Source organism: Typopeltis vanoorti, chromosome 11 (assembly GCF_054136105.1).
Source record: "Typopeltis vanoorti isolate ZY-2024b chromosome 11, IOZ_Tvanoo_1.0, whole genome shotgun sequence".
NCBI lineage: Eukaryota > Metazoa > Arthropoda > Arachnida > Uropygi > Thelyphonidae > Typopeltis > Typopeltis vanoorti.
Window position 1 is genome coordinate 98,465,634 of NC_143559.1, and position 19,953 is coordinate 98,485,586.

The following is a 19,953-nucleotide window of genomic DNA, read 5'->3' on the forward strand; positions in this document are numbered from 1 at the left end:
AACATTCAAACATTTTGTGATTGAAGTCAATACAAAATGCAATCTGGCCAGATACCATGCCAATCCAGCCTTATTATTTCATTATCCAAGTGAATATCTAGTAATAGGGTGTATTAAAGGAATCTAAATATTGTACATTGAGTCAGAAGTGTCAGTTGGTTCTCTACAGGCTATATTGGTGTCTCTTTCCAGTTAACTAGCTTCAATCCTTAAAGTGATCCATGAGGGGGGGGGGGGATAATTATTACCACTACTTTTAAGCCACTCGTTGTATGTAATCCATTTATTATTAACAAGAAATTAGTCATTTAAGTTGTTAATCATTTACAACTAAGTTCATTTAGGAATAAATGACTTTCATTAACACCACAATAAAATATTACTATCTAAATTTTAAAAGTTTTAATTACCTGCCATATTTCTGCACAATGCAATATATCTTTCCAATGAATAATTCAACTTGATTGCATTACATATAACCTGCTGCCAATTCTGACTCTGCTGATATGCAAGAAGAGCTTTCTGAAACTCATCACATCGTGAATAAACCAAACCAGCTTCTTCAAAGAAATTTTTACTCATTAGGTAGTCTCCATAAGCTTCCCAAATATCCTGTGAAATTAAAAAAGAAAAGCATAATAAAAAAAAATAATGAACGACTCAAGCAATATTTAGTAATATTTTCCAGTTTTCTAACTTCTGACCTAATGTCCCATCCTCACCTTCTCTTGGTGCACCCTGTTAGGTGTCTACCTGGATACTGAACAAATGAGGATAGGCAATTTGGGGATTTAACCAACTCACCAAATTGTATTCTTATTGGGTTAAACCACAATATAAAATGATGGTAAAACATGACAGAATTTCATGCCAGCAAGGATGTTGCTCAGTTAAACAAAGCCCTTGTTGTTTTCGATAGGGAACCAGGGCAAACATTGAAAAGTCAGCTACTGGAACAAATCCTGAAACACACCCACAAAAAAAACATCAGAATTCAAGATTGGTGTTATCAACATAAGGAATCTGAATGGGAAAGAAATGGAGCTAGACGAGAAATTGGATAAGTACCAGATCGACATAATAAGGGTGACTGTAACAAAAAAGACAAAATCTGGTGAGATTTTTCCGAGCAATAAATACAAAATATTATATTCAGGCAATGACAATCGGGGAAAAGAAGGTGTAGCTATAGTATTGAAAATACAAGGCTAATCTTCTTGAATGGCAAGCAATATCAAGTAGAGTGATGTGGGCAAACTGGACAATGAGACTTATTTATGCCTATGGTCCCACAGAAGGTTCTACTAAGGTACAAATGGAGGAATTTTTTAAGCAAAGCAACTGACACAATGAAAAAGAAAAAGTTGGTCATTGTCATCATCATCATCATCAAATTCCTGCCATGTACCCTCAAGGGGTGTACAGGATATCATAGTACTACACGAAAAATTTACATCATTACTAACTTCCTATCTACAATTTTCATCCAAATCAGTCTGTTACTTGTCAAGACTCTAACATTATCAGATCTTATATTTCTATCGTCTAAGGCAGTGCTTCCCAAACTTCTGGATGTCAGGGCCCCCTTTGCAAAAATTAAAATATTTCACGGCCCCCCTCAAAACAAAATCGTAATAGAGAGATATATTATTATAATATTTATTGTATTTATATTCAATACAAAACATACACAGCGAATATTACAAAAATCAAATGCTTATATTACATTTTTTGCCTCTTACCGTTTGGTTCTGAAGACGATTCAGGCTGTTCTGGTAAAATATCAAATACTGTCCTTTTTTTTTGAGTCTGTTTCCGCTTCTTCTGATTGTTTGCGGGATTTTTTTATATTTTTTATCAGCCACTTATCCATCTCAGGGTTAAATTTTTTAACGTAGAATAGATCAAATAATATCATTACTTACCGATACTGGCACACTACAGACTGATAACATGAAATTAGTGAATATTACCTGAATAAGGGAATCCCCGGACCAGGAACATTTTTCACTTTTGTGACTTTTCTCCCTTTACGGTAATAAAGCCTAATGCGACAGTAAAAGCAAGTTATTAAAACGTGCATATGATTGGTGCGGTATTAACAAAAGATTGTGCAACCGAAAGATAAAAGCATAGCTGACAATTGAGTTGAAATGCTAACTCTCTTCAACCGAACTCCATATGTGAAACTGCCATAACATTCATTTTATATATATATATATATATATATATATTACTTAGTTTTAACACTTTTACGAATTTTAACACGTTCGGTTGAATTTTATTGCTGCCTTGGGAAATCGAACTCACACGCATCTAATTAATAACAATAGGTTTTAGTTAGATACTGTGTTTGCCCATGCAACATATGGTTTTGTTTCAGTCTATACAGCATAGTTTCTGTATGAGGGGACATCTGTTTCATTAAATAGTGTGTTTTTATCCCAGTTGTCTCTAATTGCACTATTTGTTGAGAAATATATTACATAGACTCCTCATACCTTATTCACTAGCATAATAAAAGTACTTGTTTTTATTTGCTTCTGCAGTATAGTGGCTGTTAGGGAGGGCGTGTTGTTTACCACTGCAAGCAAGTTACTATCTCCCCACATGAACTTGTTTAAGCTTTTTTTCATGTGTGAAGTATATGCGAAACCTTTATTGGTAACAGAACACTAGCTCGGATGACAGTGATAATATAAAACAGTTTTGATATGTATATAAAGTCAATATCAACAGTCCCTGATTACGAACGCATGATGAAAGGGACAGGAAGATTTGGAGCTTCCCTGGTGAGCATTCGAAGTAAATACAATTAACCACTGCTTTGAAATGAAACATGAATAAGCAATATTTACCAATATTAATTAAGTGCCGAAATACGCAGGTAGCAAAGTTTGTGAACCAACACCAATGTGTGAATTTTTCCATTAAAATATAAAAAATAACAAAAAAGAAATAATAAATAATAAAAGTTAAATACATTTCTTTTAAAATAAAAAAAAATCTACTTAGTCTTAAAACATTTTAAATTTGTTTTCATTATTTCACGGCCCCCAAGGGGGCCGCGGCCCACAGTTTGGGAAGCGCTGGTCTAAGGCACTTTGTACCGTATCAATCCACCTATATCTTGGTCTTCCTCTGGGTTGTTTTCCTGCCAACCTGGCAGAGAACACTTGTTTTGCTAATCTTTCCTCACCCATTCTGTTTAAGTGACCATATTACCTGAGATTGGCTCAGCTAACGCATTCCTGGATGCTGACAATGTCAAGTTATTTCCTAATATCCTCGTTTTTAATATGATAGTGCCATTGATGCCATCTGTTCATGCTTCTAATCTTTCTCAGGACTCTCATATCTGCGGTATCTAGCCTTTGGTCAAGTGCTTTATTTCTGACCCAGCTCTCAGATCCATAAGTTAAAACTGGTTTGAATACTGTTTTGTATACAGCTAATTTAGTGTTCTGACTAATTTCTCTCTTATTCCATATGAATTTATTCAATTGACTTTGTACCAGCTTTGTTCATTCTGTTGTCTATTTCTATATTTAATTTACCATCTTCACTAAAAATCGTGCCTAAGTAGCTGAAATGTTTTACCTGTTCCACAGGTTCTCCATTCACAGCACAGTTGACATTTTCAATGATTCTGCCTATTTTCATTGTCTTTGCTGGCCTTCATATCATATCTATTACAACAGTTATTCAATTTAGTCAAGGAATCTTGCAGACTCACAGTGGATTTATTGATAAGTATAACATCGTCCACATAAAGCAAAGAGCTGACATTAACATCTCCAATTTTGATATCATGTTTAATACCACTTTCCTTCATAATGTGATCCCTATAGATAATGAATAATAGAGGGGATAATGTACATCCTTGTCTCACACCAGATTTAACATTAAACCATCTTCCTGTACTTCCTTCAATTCTAACTGCTGACTTACAACTCAAATAAAGACTAAGTATTGCTTATTATAATGCCCCATTGACACCATATAACTGTAGCGTATTGAATAGCTTCTCTCTTGTCATATGCCTTTTCCAAATCGACAAAACTTAAATACAGATCTTTGTTATATTCCCATGATTTCTCCACTATTTGGCGTAAAGTGAAGATCTGATCCTGACAGCCTCTATTTGACCTAAATCCAACTTGTTCTTCACCAAGCTTTTCTTCCACAATTCTTCTCAACCATTTCTCAAGTATACTTGCATAGATCTTACCAGGAACACTCAGTAGGGAAATATCTCTGTAATTCTCACATTCAGTTTTATTTCCCTTTTTATATATGGTACTATTAGAGCTCTACTCCAATCATCGGGAATTCGTCCCTCTGTCCAGGCCTTCTGAACTATGCAGTGCAGCCATTGCAAGACTTTTATACCACCATACTTCAGCATTTCTGGTCGAATATCATCTACTCCTGCTGCCTTTCCACATTTCAAGCCTTTGATGGCTTTTCTACTTCAAGTATGGATATGTAACCCTGACTGAATACCTGGTCAGTGTTTTTTACCACTGTGCTGTCATCACTGCTTGTTTCATTTAGCAGTTTTTCAAAGTAATTACTCCATAACTTCAAGGATATCTTTTTCTCCCATTTTCATGTCACCTTTATCATCTCTAACTCCTTTTACAGCACCCTTTCCTCCATTTCTAAGCTTCTTCAACAGCCTCCAGAATATTTTGTCACCTTGGGGATCTAAATAGCAGAGTAGGAAATGATTGTCAAACATACAAAACTATTTTGAAAAAATCTGGACAAAAGAGCAAAGCTAATAATAATGGCAAATACCTATTGGATTTCTGCTCAGAACGTGGACTGGTTATTACTAAAACAAAGTTCCAAAATAAAAATGTGCACAAATTTTACATGGAGAGAAGAGGCATGGAATAAGAAAAAAGTCTCACTGACTATGTTATTGTTGATAGTGATGTTTTCCTCACTGATGCAGGACACTAGAGTGTACAGAGGATTTGAAATTGGAAGTGATCACCATTTAGTCTTGATCAGGATAAAATTGAATTTCCTACTGAAAAGGAGAACATGTAAGAAAGTTATAAAGTGAATAAAAGTTGAGCAGTTCCCAGATGTGAACTGCAGACTGAAATAAACAAACATTATTGAAGAAAAAATGAAAGAGTCTGAGAACAGGAATCAAACGTTGGTGATCCAGTGGCAAATCCTGAAGAAAACATTGACTGATTCAGATAGAGAGGCATGTGGTGAGGTTGTCTGCAAGGATAGAAAAATCAGAATTCCATGGTAGACACAAGAAGTTAAAGAAACAGTGAAGGAAAAGAAGAAAGAATATCAATATTTCCTGGCAAATAAGTGAGCTTGTGCTCTTAGAGAATACAGAAAAAAATGAAAGAAAGCTAAACATTGTGTAAAACTAGTTAAACATGGGATGACTTTGGTAAGGACATAGAAAATAAATATCAAGAAGGTAACAAAATATTCTGGAGGCTGTTGAAAAGGAGGAAAGGGTGCTGTAAAAGGAATTCATCATTATCATCAAATGCCTGCCATGTACCCTCAAGGGGTGTACAGGATATGACAGTACTACATGAAAAATTTACATCATTACTAACTTCCTATCTACAATTTTCTTCCAAATCAGTCTGTTGCTTGTCAAGACTCCAACATTATCAGATCTTATATTTCTATCGTCTAAGGCACTTTGTACCGTATCAATCCACTTATATCTTGGTCTTCCTCTGGGTCGTTTTCCTGCCAACCTGGCAGAGAACACCTGTTTTGCTAATCTTTCCTCTCCCATTCTATTTAAGTGACCATACCACCTGAGATTAGCTCTGCTAACGCTTTCCTGGATGCTGACAATGTCAAGTTCTTTCCTAATATCCTCATTTTTAATATGATATTGCCATTGATGCCATCTGTTCACACCTCTAATCTTTCTCAGGACTCTCATATCTGCGGTCTCTAGTCTTTGGTCAAGTGTTTTACTTCTGACCCAGCTCTCAGATCCATAAGTTAAAACTGGTTTGAACACTGTCTTGTATACAGCTAATTTAGTGTTCCGACTTATTTCTCTCTTATTCCATATGTTTATTCAATTGACTTCCCACCATACCAGCTTTGCTGATTCTGTTGTCTATTTCTATATTTAATTTACCATCTTCAGTAAAAATCGTACCTAAGTAGCTGAAATGTTTTACTTGTTCCACAGGTTCTCCATTCACAACACAGTTGACATTTTCAATGATTCTGCCTATTTTCATTGTCTTTGTCTTTTTATTGCTGACCTTCATACCATATCTATTACAACAGTTATTCAATTTAGTCAGAGAATCTTGAAGACTTGTAGCTGATTTATTTAGAAGTATAACATCATCCGCATAAAGCAAAGAGATGACATTAACATCTCCAATTCTGATATCAGGTTTAATACCACTTTCCTTCATAATGTAATCCATATAGATAATGAATAACAGAGGGGATAATGTACATCCTTGTCTCACACCAGATTTAACATTAAACCATCTTCCTGTACTTACTTCAATTCTAACTGCTGACTTACAACTCAAATAAAGACTAAGTATTGCTTGATATAATGCCCCATTGACACCATATAACTGCAGCATATTGAATAGCTTCTCTCTTGTCATATGCCTTTTCCAAATCAACAAAACTTACATACAGATCTTTATTATATTCCCATGCTTTCTCGACTATTTGTCGTAAAGTGAAGATCTGATCCTGATAGCCTCTATTTGGCCTGAATCCAGCTTGTTCTTCACCAAGCTTTTCTTCCACAATTCTTCTCAACTGTTTCTCAAGTATACTTGCATAGATCTTGCCAGGAACACTCAGAAGGGAAATACCTCTGTAATTCTCACATTCAGTTTTATTTCCCTTTTTATATATGGGTACTGTGAGAGCTCTACTCCAATCATCGGGAATTCGTCCCTCTGTCCAGGCTTTCTGAACTATGCAGTGCAGCCACTGTAAGACTTTTATACCACCATACTTCAGCATTTCTGGTCGAATATCATCTACTCTTGCTGCCTTTCCACATTTCAAGCCTTTGATGGTTTTTTTCTACTTCAAGTATCGATATGCATTCCTGACTGCATGCCTGGTCAGTGTTTTTTATCACTGTGCTGTCATCACTGCTTGTTTCATTTAGCAGTTTTTCAAAGTAATTACTCCATACTTCAAGGATTTCTTTTTCTCCTGTTTTCATGTCACCTTTATCATCTCAAACTCCTTTTACAGCACTCTTTCCTCCATTCCTAAGCTTCTTCAACAACCTCCAGAATATTTTGCCACTTTCTTGGTATTTATTTTCTATATTCTTGCCAAAGTCCTCCAATGACTTTTGTTTAGCTAGTTTTACACATTGTTTAGCTTTCTTACATTTGTCTCTGTATTCTGTAAGAGTAAAAGCTGATTTATTTGCCAGGAACTTTTGATATGCTTTCTTCTTTTCCTTCACTGTCTCTTTAACTTCCTGTGTCCACCAGGGAGTTCTGATTTTTTTATCCTTGCACACAACCTCACCACATGCCTCTCTGGCAGAATCAATCAATGTTTTCTTCAGAGTTTGCCACTGAATCTCCAATGTTTGATTCCTGTTCTCAAACTCTTTCATTTTCTTTACAATAATCTTTCTGTATTCAAGGTATACATTTTTGGTCGTTTTTATAGATAGAAATACACTTTTATTAATACAGACCAGTATTTTACAAATAAACATTTATTAAAACCTACCAGTTTCGCCAGCAAACTGTCTGGCTTTTTCAAGGTATTACGGAGATATGAAAGTAAATGCAAATTAAAAGGAACATAAAAAACGTTGTAAACCAAACTAGTATCTATGGTTACACGTTTCGCGTGACAGAGATGGCTTATTGTTCTTATTCATTATCACGCATGCGCGTTTGTTGTAGACTTGCAATGTGATTATTGGCCAGCTGCAGTTCAGATTGACTGAGAGAGAGGATCAAGTTTTTCCACGAACTGTTGAGAATTATACCCTGATTTCTGTTGAGGTTTCCGCCGGTTATTAGTACTATTGTGGCTTCCTTAAAAACACGATGCCTGTAGTCGTCATCGAGATATGGCATGGAGCTGTTTTGCCAATCTATCGTGTGGTTAGACGTGCAGAAATGACGTGCTAAGCCGGAAGAAATGCTTCTGTTGTGGTTTACGTCACCAACATGTTCTTTTTGTCTAATTTCTAAACTTCGTGAAGTTTGTCCAATGTAGGCAAGACCACAGGAGCAGGGAATGTAATATACTCCTGGATATTTGTAGAAAGGAACTTTATCTTTTGGAGATCCTAAAACTTGTCTGATGTTGGTGGTTGGTTTGAAGACCACTCTGATGTTGTTGGCTCTTAGTATTCTTGCTATTTGATAAGAAATTGACTTGATGAAAGGTATCACTACAGTAGAAACGTGCTGACGGTGGGATTCTTCTTGTCTGGGGTTGTCATTGTATAGATATTTTTTGATGATATTTTGAGGGTATCCATTTTGTGATAATGTGTTGGCTATTAGTGAGAGTTCATTCTGTGTATCCTCCTCTTCTGATATAAACTTTTTGGCTCTATGTTTCAACATGTGGATAATACTCAGTTTGTGTGACTTGTGATGGTTTGAAGTATAGTGAAGATATCTTCCAGTATCTGTGGGCTTTCTGTAAATGGATAATTTGACACTGTTAGGTTGTTTTTTTATCAAAATATCTAAAAAATGTAGTTGGTTGTTGTTTTCTACTTCCAGAGTGAATTTTATCTTGCTATGTATTGAGTTGATTTTATCCACAAACGATTTAAGGTTGTCTAAGCTGTCTTGCCATATGATGAATATATCATCCACATATCTCCACCATGTAGATGGTTTCGGAGAGATTGCAGAGAGAATTTCTTTTTCAAGTTTTTCCATGAAAAGGTCTGCACAAGATGGTGATAGTGGGCTTCCCATTGCTAGGCCTTCTAATTGTTGGTATATGGTGTTGTTAACTTTGAAGAAATTAGATTGAAGGCAGTGTCTAAACATCTGTGTGATGTCTAGAGGAAAGAGGTCTTGGATGATGTTTATTACCTCGTCTACTGGAACATTGGTAAAAAGGGATACAACATCTAGGCTGGCTAGCATGTCAGTTGGTGCAATCGTAATGGCTTGGAGTTTATTTACAAAATGTTGACTATTCTTGATATAGGATTGGGTGCACAAGGGTGAAAACATCACTATCAACAATAACATAGTCAATGAGACTTTTCTTATTCCTAGCATCTTCTCTCCATGTGAATTTGTGCACATTTTTATGTTGGAACATGGTGTTAGTAATAACCAGTCCATGTCCAGAACAGAAATCCAACAGATATTTGCCATTATTATTAGTTTTGCTCTTTTCTCCAAATTTTCCCAAAATATTTTTGTATGTCTCACAATCATTTCCTACTCTGCTATTTAGATCCCCAACAAGGACCAACTTATCCTATCTCATTGTGTCAGTTGCTTTTTCTAAAGCGTCAAAAAATTCCTCCACTTCTACCTTAGTAGAACCTTCTGTGGGACCATAGGCACAAATAAGTCTCATTGTCTAGTTCCCCATTCTCATATTTGCCCATTACTCTACTTGAGACTGACTGCCATTCAAGAAGATTAGCCTCGTATTTTGTGTTGAATACTATGGTTACTCCTTCTTTTCCTTGATTGTGATTGCCTGAATATAACATTTTGTATTTATTGCTCAGAAAGATCTCACCAGTTTTGGTCTTTTTTGTTTCAGTCACCCCTATTATATCGATCTGGTACTTATCTAATTCCTCAGCTAGCTCCATTTCTTTGCCATTCAGGCTTCTTACGTTGATAGTACCAATCTTTAACTCTGGTGATGTTGAGTTGGGGTTTGTTTTCAGATTTGTTCCAGTAGCTGACTTTTCGCTGTTCGCCCTGGTTCTCTGGCGAAAACAACGGGGGCCTTGTTTAATCGGGCGACGCCCCAGCCGGCATGAAATTTTGTCATGTTGTACCGTCATTTTTTATTTTGGTTTAACCAATAGGAATACAATATGGTCTGCTAAATCCCAAATTGCCAGCCCATCCTCGTTCGTTCAGTATCAAAGTAGATACCCAACAGGGTGCACCACGAGAAGGTGAGGATTGGACATTAGGTCAGAAGCCCTGGTCGGTTCTGCGCATTCCTTTAAAGGCTATGTGGAGGTCTCCTCTCAGTTATACAGCTTTGACTCTTAAGCACCCCAAAGGAATTTGAGGTGATAAAGGTGACATGAAAACTGGTGAAAAAGATATCCTTGATGTATGGAGTAATTACTTTGAAAAATTGCTAAACGAAATGATCAATGACAGCACCTTAGTAAAAAAACACTCAACAGGCATGCAATCATGCCTGTTGAGTGTTTTTTCCTGATAAGATTTATGCAAGTACACTTGAGAAGGATTGTGGAAGGGAAGCTTGATGAAGAACAAGCTGGATTCAGGCCAAATAAGGCTGTCAGGATCAGATTTTCACTTTACTACAAATAATTGAGAAATCATGGGAATATAACGAAGATCTGTATTTAAGTTTTGTAGATCTGGAAAAGGTATATGAGAAAAGCTATTCAAAAAGCTACAGTTGTATGGTGTCAATGGAGCATTATATCCAGCAATATTTAAGTCTTTATTTGAGTTGGAAGTCAGAATTGAAATGGAACAGGAAGATGGTTTAACATTAAATTTGGTGTCGGACAAGGATGTACATTATCCCCTCTATTATTTATTATCTATATGGATCACATTATGAAGGAAAGTGGTATTGAACCTGATATCAAAATTGGAGATGTTAATCTCAGTTCTTTGCTTTATGCAGATGATGTTATACTACTAAATAAATCCAAGAGTCTGCAAGATTCCATGACTAAATTAAATAACTATTGTAACAGATTTGGTATGAAGGTCAGCAATAACAAGACAAAGACAATGAAAATAGGCAGAAGCATTGAAAATATCAACTGCATTGTGACTGGGGTACCTATTGAACAAGTAAAACATTTCAGCTACTTAGGCACAATTTTTAGTGAAGATGGTAAATTAAATATAGAAATAGGCAACAGAATCAACAAAGCCAGTATGGTAGGAAGTCAATTGAAGAAATTTATATGAAATAAGAGAGAAATTAGGTAAAACCCTAAATTAGCTGTATACAAGACAGTGTTCAAATTAATTTTAATTTATGGATCTGAGAGCTGAGTTAGAAATAAAACACTTGACCAAAGACTAGAAGACCATAGATATGAGAGTCCTGAGAAAGATAAGAGGCATGAACAGTGGCAATATCATATTAAAAACGAGGATGTTAGGAAAAAACTTAACATTGTTAGCATCCAGGAATATGTTAACTGAGCTAATCTCAGGTGGTATGGTCACTTAAATAGAATGGGAGAGGAAAGATCAGCAAAACAATCGTTCTCTGTCATGTTGGCAGGAAAAAGACTCAGAGGAAGATCAAGATATACGTGAACTGATACAATGAAAAGTGCCTTAGAAGATAGAAATATAACATATGATAATGTTGGAGTCTTGGCTGGTAACAGATTGATTTGGAGGAAAATTGTAGATAGGAAGTTAGTAGTGATGTTTTTCATGTAGTACTATCATATCCTGTATACTTCTTGAGGATGCATATGAGGAATTTGATGATGATGCTGAAAATTTGTGACCAAATATTATGTGATTTACTATATTGAACAAATCAAAATACATAATTCAAGACATGAAGAAAGTTCTTCATGTCTTGAAAGCAGTCAAAATGGACAGCTTTAACAGTCCATTTCGACTGCTAAAGCTGATGCTACCACAATCTTTTGTAAGTAATTTCAATTGTGAATGGAAGTTCTGCACTGCTTCAATTGTTATAACCTCCACAGATATTTATCTTACACTTCAGATAAGCAGCATGATTGTCCTTCCCAGAAATGTGAGGAAAATATTTACATAATTTGTATACTACAAAAGACAAGTTGGAATACAAATAAAACATATTTAATTTTTTTTTAAATAATTAGAAAAATTGCTGAATATGAATAAATTCAAAATTACTAATCAATCTGATTTTAAAATATGATAGTATAAAATTATTAAATGTAAAATTATCTCAACGTAAGAAAATTAACATAAAAGTCAGACCTATGCAAAAATTACATAATGCTTTAAGTGTCTGCATAGCTCTGTGTAAGTGATGTTTGTTTCTATACTCTGGGTTTCTGGAAGAAAAGTCATTAACACATTTGATATGTTACTTGCCAAAGTATTCTCTTTTAATGTTTATTATGGAACAAAAGGCTAATTGATAATTACCTTAAAATATTTTGAAGCGGGAGGAAAGAGATGAAGTGCCTCTGTATAAAGTCTTCGTGATTTGATTAAACTGAGGCATTCTTCAAAATGCTGTTCTAAAACATAAATTAGTTAGAAAGCAAAGAAAACAAATAGAATTATAAAAACATAATTTTAATTATCTTCATTAATGAATTTTATTGTACTTTGTACTGCAAACTTATATCATATGAATGAATGCAATGAAGATGTATTATATTTTAATTATTTAAAAAATTATTTATGCACTCACACAGTAAATAGAGAAGCAGCATACATTATTAAGATTACTAAATTGTCCTATAAACTTCAATCAAATTAACAAAGATCAAGTTATGTAAAAGAAATCAAAAATAGCAGTTCTAAATAAAAAATTGAATTTGTAATGTCTTACCACATTTGCTTATATTGTGTAAAGCTTTTCTGTATCGCTCAAGGTGCATATCTATTTTATAATTTCGATAATCTTCATCTAATTCCCGAAGTTCATTTAGGAAAGGAATATATTCCTTGGGATCCTAAGAAAATAGTTTTTTTCTCAATGACATGCATTTTACAATAATGTTATCATAGGATCAAAATTAGCTTAAAATAAAAATTAAATTGCTTTTTGATATATCATCAGTAAATCTTTATTACAAAAATTATTTCAAGTATTTTAGACACTGCATTTTATACAAATATATAACAAGAGTATTGTTTCATGCATTCCAGACAAATCCATATAATGATGGGGGCAATTTAGAAAAGTATCAATGATTTTAATTTTATTTTTTTTTATGGAATGATTAGAAAATGCATTATACATTTTCTAATCAACACAAAACTCCAATATTATTCAAGTAAAGTATTTAACCTTGAATAATCAAGTGTTTATTTACTGAATTATCTAATAAGTATACAATTACTCTATTCAATATTACTCTATGCAGAGATTTGTAATTCGATGTTTCAAGGAACAGACAATCAAATTTAAATCTACTGAACTGAAGAATCTTGCATTGGTTCCAAAGAATTTGGTGTTTGTGTCAAATGGCATGGCAAGTAAGGCCAGACTTTGATTCTTAAAATTTAATATAGTCTTAATATTCTTAGATTCTAATCTTAGCAGAATGGCCAATCTGTCCAAAATAACAAAGTCAACATGAACAAGGTACACTTGATAGACACCCAGCAGGAAGAGAGGTGGTAATTTGTCCTTGTGAGATGGAAGAAAAGAAGACAGTTTTCAAACCGCTTTGAAGGTAGTGTATAGATTACTTGTGAAGAATGCATGCTATTTGTTCTGATGTTCCTTTAAGGTAAGGTATACAGATTCTTTGTACATCAGATTGTAGTTTGCTGAGGGATAATAACCGTCGATAATTTTCTGGATGGTAGTTTCGTCATAACCATTAGGTATCAAAGTGTTTTTTATTTTATTTTTCTTCCAACAGCATTATTCTGATATCATCCACAAATTGTAACCAAACATGAGTTTCAGGGGAAATTGTAATAAGAGTGTTTTCTTTATGTTCCATAAAATAATCAGTCAAAGTTGGCAAGATAGGATTGCCCATAGTGGTCTCCTTGTACAGATTATTCTGCAAAAGTAAAACAGGATGCACTGATGGTGAATTGAAACAGGTTAACAACGTCCTCAGGAAAATTAGCTTATAGAAGAGTTTCTTGAAGTGATACATTGGTGAATAGGAAACTACACCAAAGGAAACCATTATTTCATTATCCAGTAGACAAAGATCTTTAATGCACTACTGAACATTAATTCTACAACAGTCTTCCTTCTTTTTAGATACTTTAATAATCCACTCTTCTACAGGCAACATTGAATTTTCTGTTTATAGAAACATCCCTTCACTGGCAGATATATCCACCTATCTTCACACTCATTCATTGCAGAAGATAGGTGTTATGAATGGTTTTGTAAACAGAGCACATGCAATTTGCTCTTGTTTAGAAGATTGTTTCTGTTGAAAAAATGAAATACACTAATGGTTATAATGAAACTACCATCTAGAAAATTATCAACAGTTATCATCCCTATATATTAACTCAGCTGTGACTAAGATATGAGCGAGTAAGAATATGCTAAATGAATCATACCTTGTGATTCATTTTATTATGTACTTATGGTGAGAGCATTTTCCTATTCCAAGCCTATACAAGTGGAATTGTATGTTCAAAAAAAGTTGAAAAAGTATCACTGAAAAAAAGAACAATTAGGGCACCCATCCATATCAATGACTAACCTAAGACATAGCTGTATTTTTTAAGGAAATTACAACGTAGACTACCATATTAACTAAAATAAATTTAATTAATACTTCCTATATTTCGGCAAAGTCAAATTGCCATCATTCAGGAAAGATACGTGCAGGCACTCCACTCCTAAGTAATGAAGTGAAGCATGTCAACTGAGTGTAGGCCTAAATTCCTAAATAATGCCCTCTAGTGGACTAAATTGGGCATCCTTGGCTGTTGAGCTGAAGTGCAAAGGATAAGAGTTTCCCAAATTTGGGGCAGTTTCATGTAACCAAATTTCTCAGGGTTAGGATAGTTTTGGAAGGCAGATGCAGATTCAAGGAAAAGTCTTTCATATTTATATTTGCTGCGATGGAGTAAAGTGACTTTTTCCAGCATATACTATGGTGGGTGTCTAAAGCATGGTCAGAAAGTCCTGAGTGGATGTAGTGATGGAAATGAATATAGTTTTTATGTTCAGCCGATGTGATGTTTGCTGTCCTGCTTGTCTGGCCATAGTAGGATAGTTTACAACTACAAGGGACCTGGTAAACACCTGGTAGGTCTAAAGAGTATGGCTGGTCTTTAGTGGAGCTGATAAGGGATGTTAATTTTTTATATGGTCTATAAGTAGTTCATCATCATTATCATCATCATCAAATTCCTGTCGTGTACCCTCAAGGGGTGTAAAGGATATGATAGTACTACATGAAAAATTTACATAATTACTAACTTCCTATCTACAATTTTCCTCCAGATCAGTCTGTTACTTGGTAAGACTCCAATATTATCAGATCTTATATTTCTGTCATCTAAGACCCTTTTTACCATATCAATCCACCTATATCTTGGTTTTCTTCTTCTGGGTCATTTTCCTGCCAATCTGGCAGAGAACACTTGTTTTACCAATCTTTCCTCACCATTCTGTTTAAATGACCATACCACCTGAGATTAGCTCCTAACGCATTCCTGGATGCTGACAATGTCAAGTTCTTGCCTAATATCCTTGTTTTTAATAAGATATTGCCACTGATGCCATCTGTTCATGCCTCTAATCTTTCTCAGGATTCTCATATCTGTGGACTCTAGTCTTTGGTCAAGTATTTTACTTCTGACCCAGCTCTCAGATGCATAAGTTAAAACTGGTTTGAACACTGTCTTGTATACAGCTAATTTAGTGTTCCGACTAATTTCTCTCTTATTCCATATGAATTTATTCAACTGACTTCCTACTATACCAGCTTTATTGATTCTGTTTGTTTATTATATTTAATTTACCATCTTCACTAAAAATCGTGCCTAAGTAGGTGAAATGTTTTACTTCTTCCACAGATTCACCATTCACAATGCAGTTGACATTTTTAACGATTCTGGCTATTTTTATTGTCTTTGTCTTTTTATTGCTGACCTTCATACCATATCTATTACACAGTTATTTAATTTATTCAAGGAATCTTGCAGACTCACAGTGGATTTATTGATAAGTATAACATCGTCCGCATAAAGCAAAGAGCTGATATTAACATCTCCAATTTTGACATCATGTTTAATACCACTTTCCATCATAATGTGATCCATATAGATAATGAATAACAGAGGGGATAATGTACATCCTTGTCTCACACCAGATTTAACATCTTCCTTCAATTCTAACTGCTGACTTGCAACTCAAATAAAGACTAAATATTTCTTGATATAATGCCCCATTGACACCATATAACTGTAGCGTATTGAATAGTTTCTCTCTTCACACCTTGTCATGTGCCTTTTCCAGATCAACAAAACTCAAATAGAGATCTTTGTTATATTCCCATGATTTCTCCACTATTTGTCGTAAACTAAAGATCTGATCCTGACAGCCTCTATTTGGCCTGAATCCAAACTGAGAGTAGGCCTAAAGTCCTAAATAATGCCCTCTAGTGGACTAAATTGGGCATCCCGGCTGTTGGGCTGAAGTGCAAAGGATGAGAGTTTCCTTGTTCTTCACCAAGCTTTTCTTCCACAATTCTTCTCAACCGTTTCTCAAGTATACTTGCATATATTTTACCAGGAACAATCAGTAGGGAAATACCTCTGTAATTCTCACATTCAGTTTTATTTCCCTTTTTATATATGGGTACTATGACAGCTCTACTTTAATTATCGGGAATTCGTCCCTCTGTCCAGGTTTTCTGAACTATGCAGTGCAGCCACTGCAAGACTTTTATACCAACATACTTCAGCATTTCTTGTTCGAATATCATCTACTCCTGCTGCCTTTCCACATTTTAAGCCTTTGATGGTTTTTTCTACTTCAAGTATGGATATGTATTCCTGACTGTATGCCTATTGAGTGTTTTTTATCACTTTGCTATCACTGCTTGTTTCATTCAGCAATTTCTCGAAGTAATTACTCCATACTTCAAGGATATCTTTTTCTCCCATTTTCATATCACCTGTATCATCTCTAACTCCTTTTACAGTACTCTTTCTTCCATTTCTAAGCTTCTTCAACAACCTCCAAAATATTTTGCCAAGTTCTTGATATTTATTTTCTATATTCTTGCCAAAGTCCTCCCATGACTTTTGTTTAGCTAGTTTTACACAGTGTTTAGCTTTCTTACATTTCTCTCTGTATTCTCTAAGAGCACAAGCTGACTTATTTGACAGGAACTTTTGATATGCTTTCTTCTTTTCCTTCACTGCCTCTTTAACTTCTTGCGTGCACCTTGGAGTTCTGATTTTTCTATCCTTGCAGACAACCTCACCACATGCTTCTTTGTATGAATCAATCAAGGTTTTCTTCAAGGCTTGCCACTGAATCTCTAAAGTTTGGTTCCTGTTCTGAAACGCTTTCGTTTTTTCTTCAATAATCTTTGTGTATTTTAGTCTACAGTTCACATCAGAGAGCTGCTCAACTTTCATTCGCTTTAAAACTTTCTTACATATTATCCTTTTCAATATGAAATTCAATTTTATCCTGCTCAAGACTAAATAGTGATCACTTCCAATTTCAAATCCTCTGTACACTTGGGTGTCCTGCACAAGGGTGAAAACATCACTATCAACAATAACATAGTCGATGAGACTTTTCTTATTTCTTGCCTCTTCTCTCCATGTGAATTTATGCACATTTTTATGTTGGAACATGGTGTTAGTAATAACCAGTCCATGTCCTGAACAGAAATCCAACAGGTATTTGCCATTATTATTAGCTTTGCTCTTTTCTCCAAATTTTCCCAATATAATTTTGTATGTCTGACAATCATTTCCCACTCTGCTATTTAGATCCCCAACAAGGACCAACTTTTCCTTTTTGATTGTGTCAGATGCTTTCTCTAAATCCTCAAAAAATTCCTCCACTTCTACCTTAGTAGAACCTTCTGTGGGACCATAGGCACAAATAAGTCTCATTGTCCAGTTCCCCATTCTCATATTTGCCCACATTACTCTACTTGAGACTGACTGCCATTAAAGAAGATTAGCCTCATATTTTGTGTTGAATACTATGGCTACTCCTTCTTTTCCTTGATTGTCATTGCCTGAATATAACATTTTGTATTTATTGCTCAGAAAGATCTCACCAGTTTTGGTCTTTTTTGTTTTGGTCACCCCTATTATGTCGATCTGGTACTTATTTAATTCCTCAGCTAGCTCCATTTCTTTGCCATTCAGGCTTCTTATGTTGATAGTACCAATCTTTAACTTTGGTGATGTTGAGTTGGGGTGTTTTTTCAGATTTGTTCCAGTAGCTGACTTTGCTGTTCATCCTGGTTAGTTGGTGAAAACAACGGGGGCCTTGTTGAACTGGGCGATGCCCCAGCCGGCATAAAATTTTGTCATGTTGTACCATCATTTTGTAATTTGGTCGGCTAAATCCCAAATTGCCAGCCCATCCTCGTTTGTTCAGTATCCAGGTAGATACCCAACAGGGTGCACCACGAGAAGGTGAGGATTGGACATTAGGTCAGAAGCCCTGCTCGGTTCTCTACATTCCTTTAAAGGCTATGTGGAGATCTCCTCTCAGTTATATAGCTTTGACCCTTAAGCACCCCTGTAAGTAGTTGAAAGGTTGTATTTTTTAAGATTTTTGTTAGTTTTTCAGATGCACCTTGGATATATGGAATATTCAGAGCTTTGGTGTGCTCTCTGCTCTGGAGATGGGAAGAGGGTGTGTGGGTTTGGAGTTTTAATATTTTTTGGATATAATAGGAATTATACATATTGGCTAAGAAGGTTTTGTGAAGATGGTCACATTCAGTAGAGAGGGCAGTGTTATCTGAACCAATTAATTTAGCCTGTTATATAAAGTTTTAATAATTCCATAATGTTGAAAGGAAGGGGAGATGACTGTTTGTGAATGTATCTGCAGATGTGTTTGGGTTATCTCATCATCATCATCATCATCAGATTCCTGCCATGTACCCTCAAGGGGTGTACAGGATATGACAGTACTACATGAAAAATTTATATCATTACTGACTTCCTATCTACAATTTTCCTCCAAATCAGTCTGTTACTTGTCAAGACTCGAACATTATCAGATCTTATATTTCTATCGTCTAAGGCACTTTGTACCGTATCAATCCACCTATATCTTGGTCTTCCTCTGGGTCGTTTTCCTGCCAACCTGGCAGAGAACACTTGTTTTGCTAATCTTTCCTCTCCCATTCTATTTAAGTGACCATACCATCTGAGATTAGCTCTGCTAATGCATTCCTGGATGCTGACAATGTCAAGTTCTTTCCTAATATCCTCATTTTTAATATGATATTGCCATTGATGCCATCTGTTCACGCCTCTAATCTTTCTCAGGACTCTCATATCTGCGGTCTCTAGTCTTTGGTCAAGTGTTTTACTTCTGACCCAGCTCTCAGATCCATAAGTTAAAATTGGTTTGAACACAGTTTTGTATACAGCTAATTTAGTGTTCCGACTAATTTCTTTCTTATTCCATATGAATTTATTCAATTGACTTCCCACGATACCAGCTTTGCTGATTCTGTTGTCTATTTCTATATTTAGTTTACCATCTTCAGTAAAAATTGTGCCCAAGTAGCTAAAATGTTTTACTTGTTCCACAGGTTCTCCATTCACAACACAATGATTCTGCCTATTTTCATTGTCTTTGTCTTTTTATTGCTAACCTTCATACCATATCTATTACAACAGCTATTCAATTTAGTCAGAGAATCTTGCAGACTTGTAGCGGATTTATTTAGAAGTATAACATCATCCGCATAAAGCAAAGAGCTGACATTAACATCTCCAATTTTGATATCAGGTTTAATACCACATTCCTTCATAATGTGATCCATATAGATAATGAATAACAGAGGGGATAATGTACATCCTTGTCTCACACCAGATT

General features: G+C 35.1%; 1 protein-coding gene across 2 annotated transcripts in view; it reads right to left on the bottom strand.

Moving 5' to 3' along the window:
* The window catches only part of Elp1 (elongator complex protein 1), a 215,592-nt gene that overhangs the window by 64,781 nt on the left and 130,858 nt on the right, over window positions 1-19,953 (bottom strand). For both annotated transcript variants that reach the window (XM_090400177.1, XM_090400176.1), the window contains exons 24-26: window positions 12,757-12,880; window positions 12,345-12,439; window positions 411-612 (exon numbers count right to left, since the gene is read on the bottom strand). In XM_090400177.1, coding sequence (XP_090256303.1) covers window positions 411-612; window positions 12,345-12,439; window positions 12,757-12,880 — 421 coding nt within the window. The remainder of the gene's footprint in view (window positions 1-410; window positions 613-12,344; window positions 12,440-12,756; window positions 12,881-19,953) is intronic.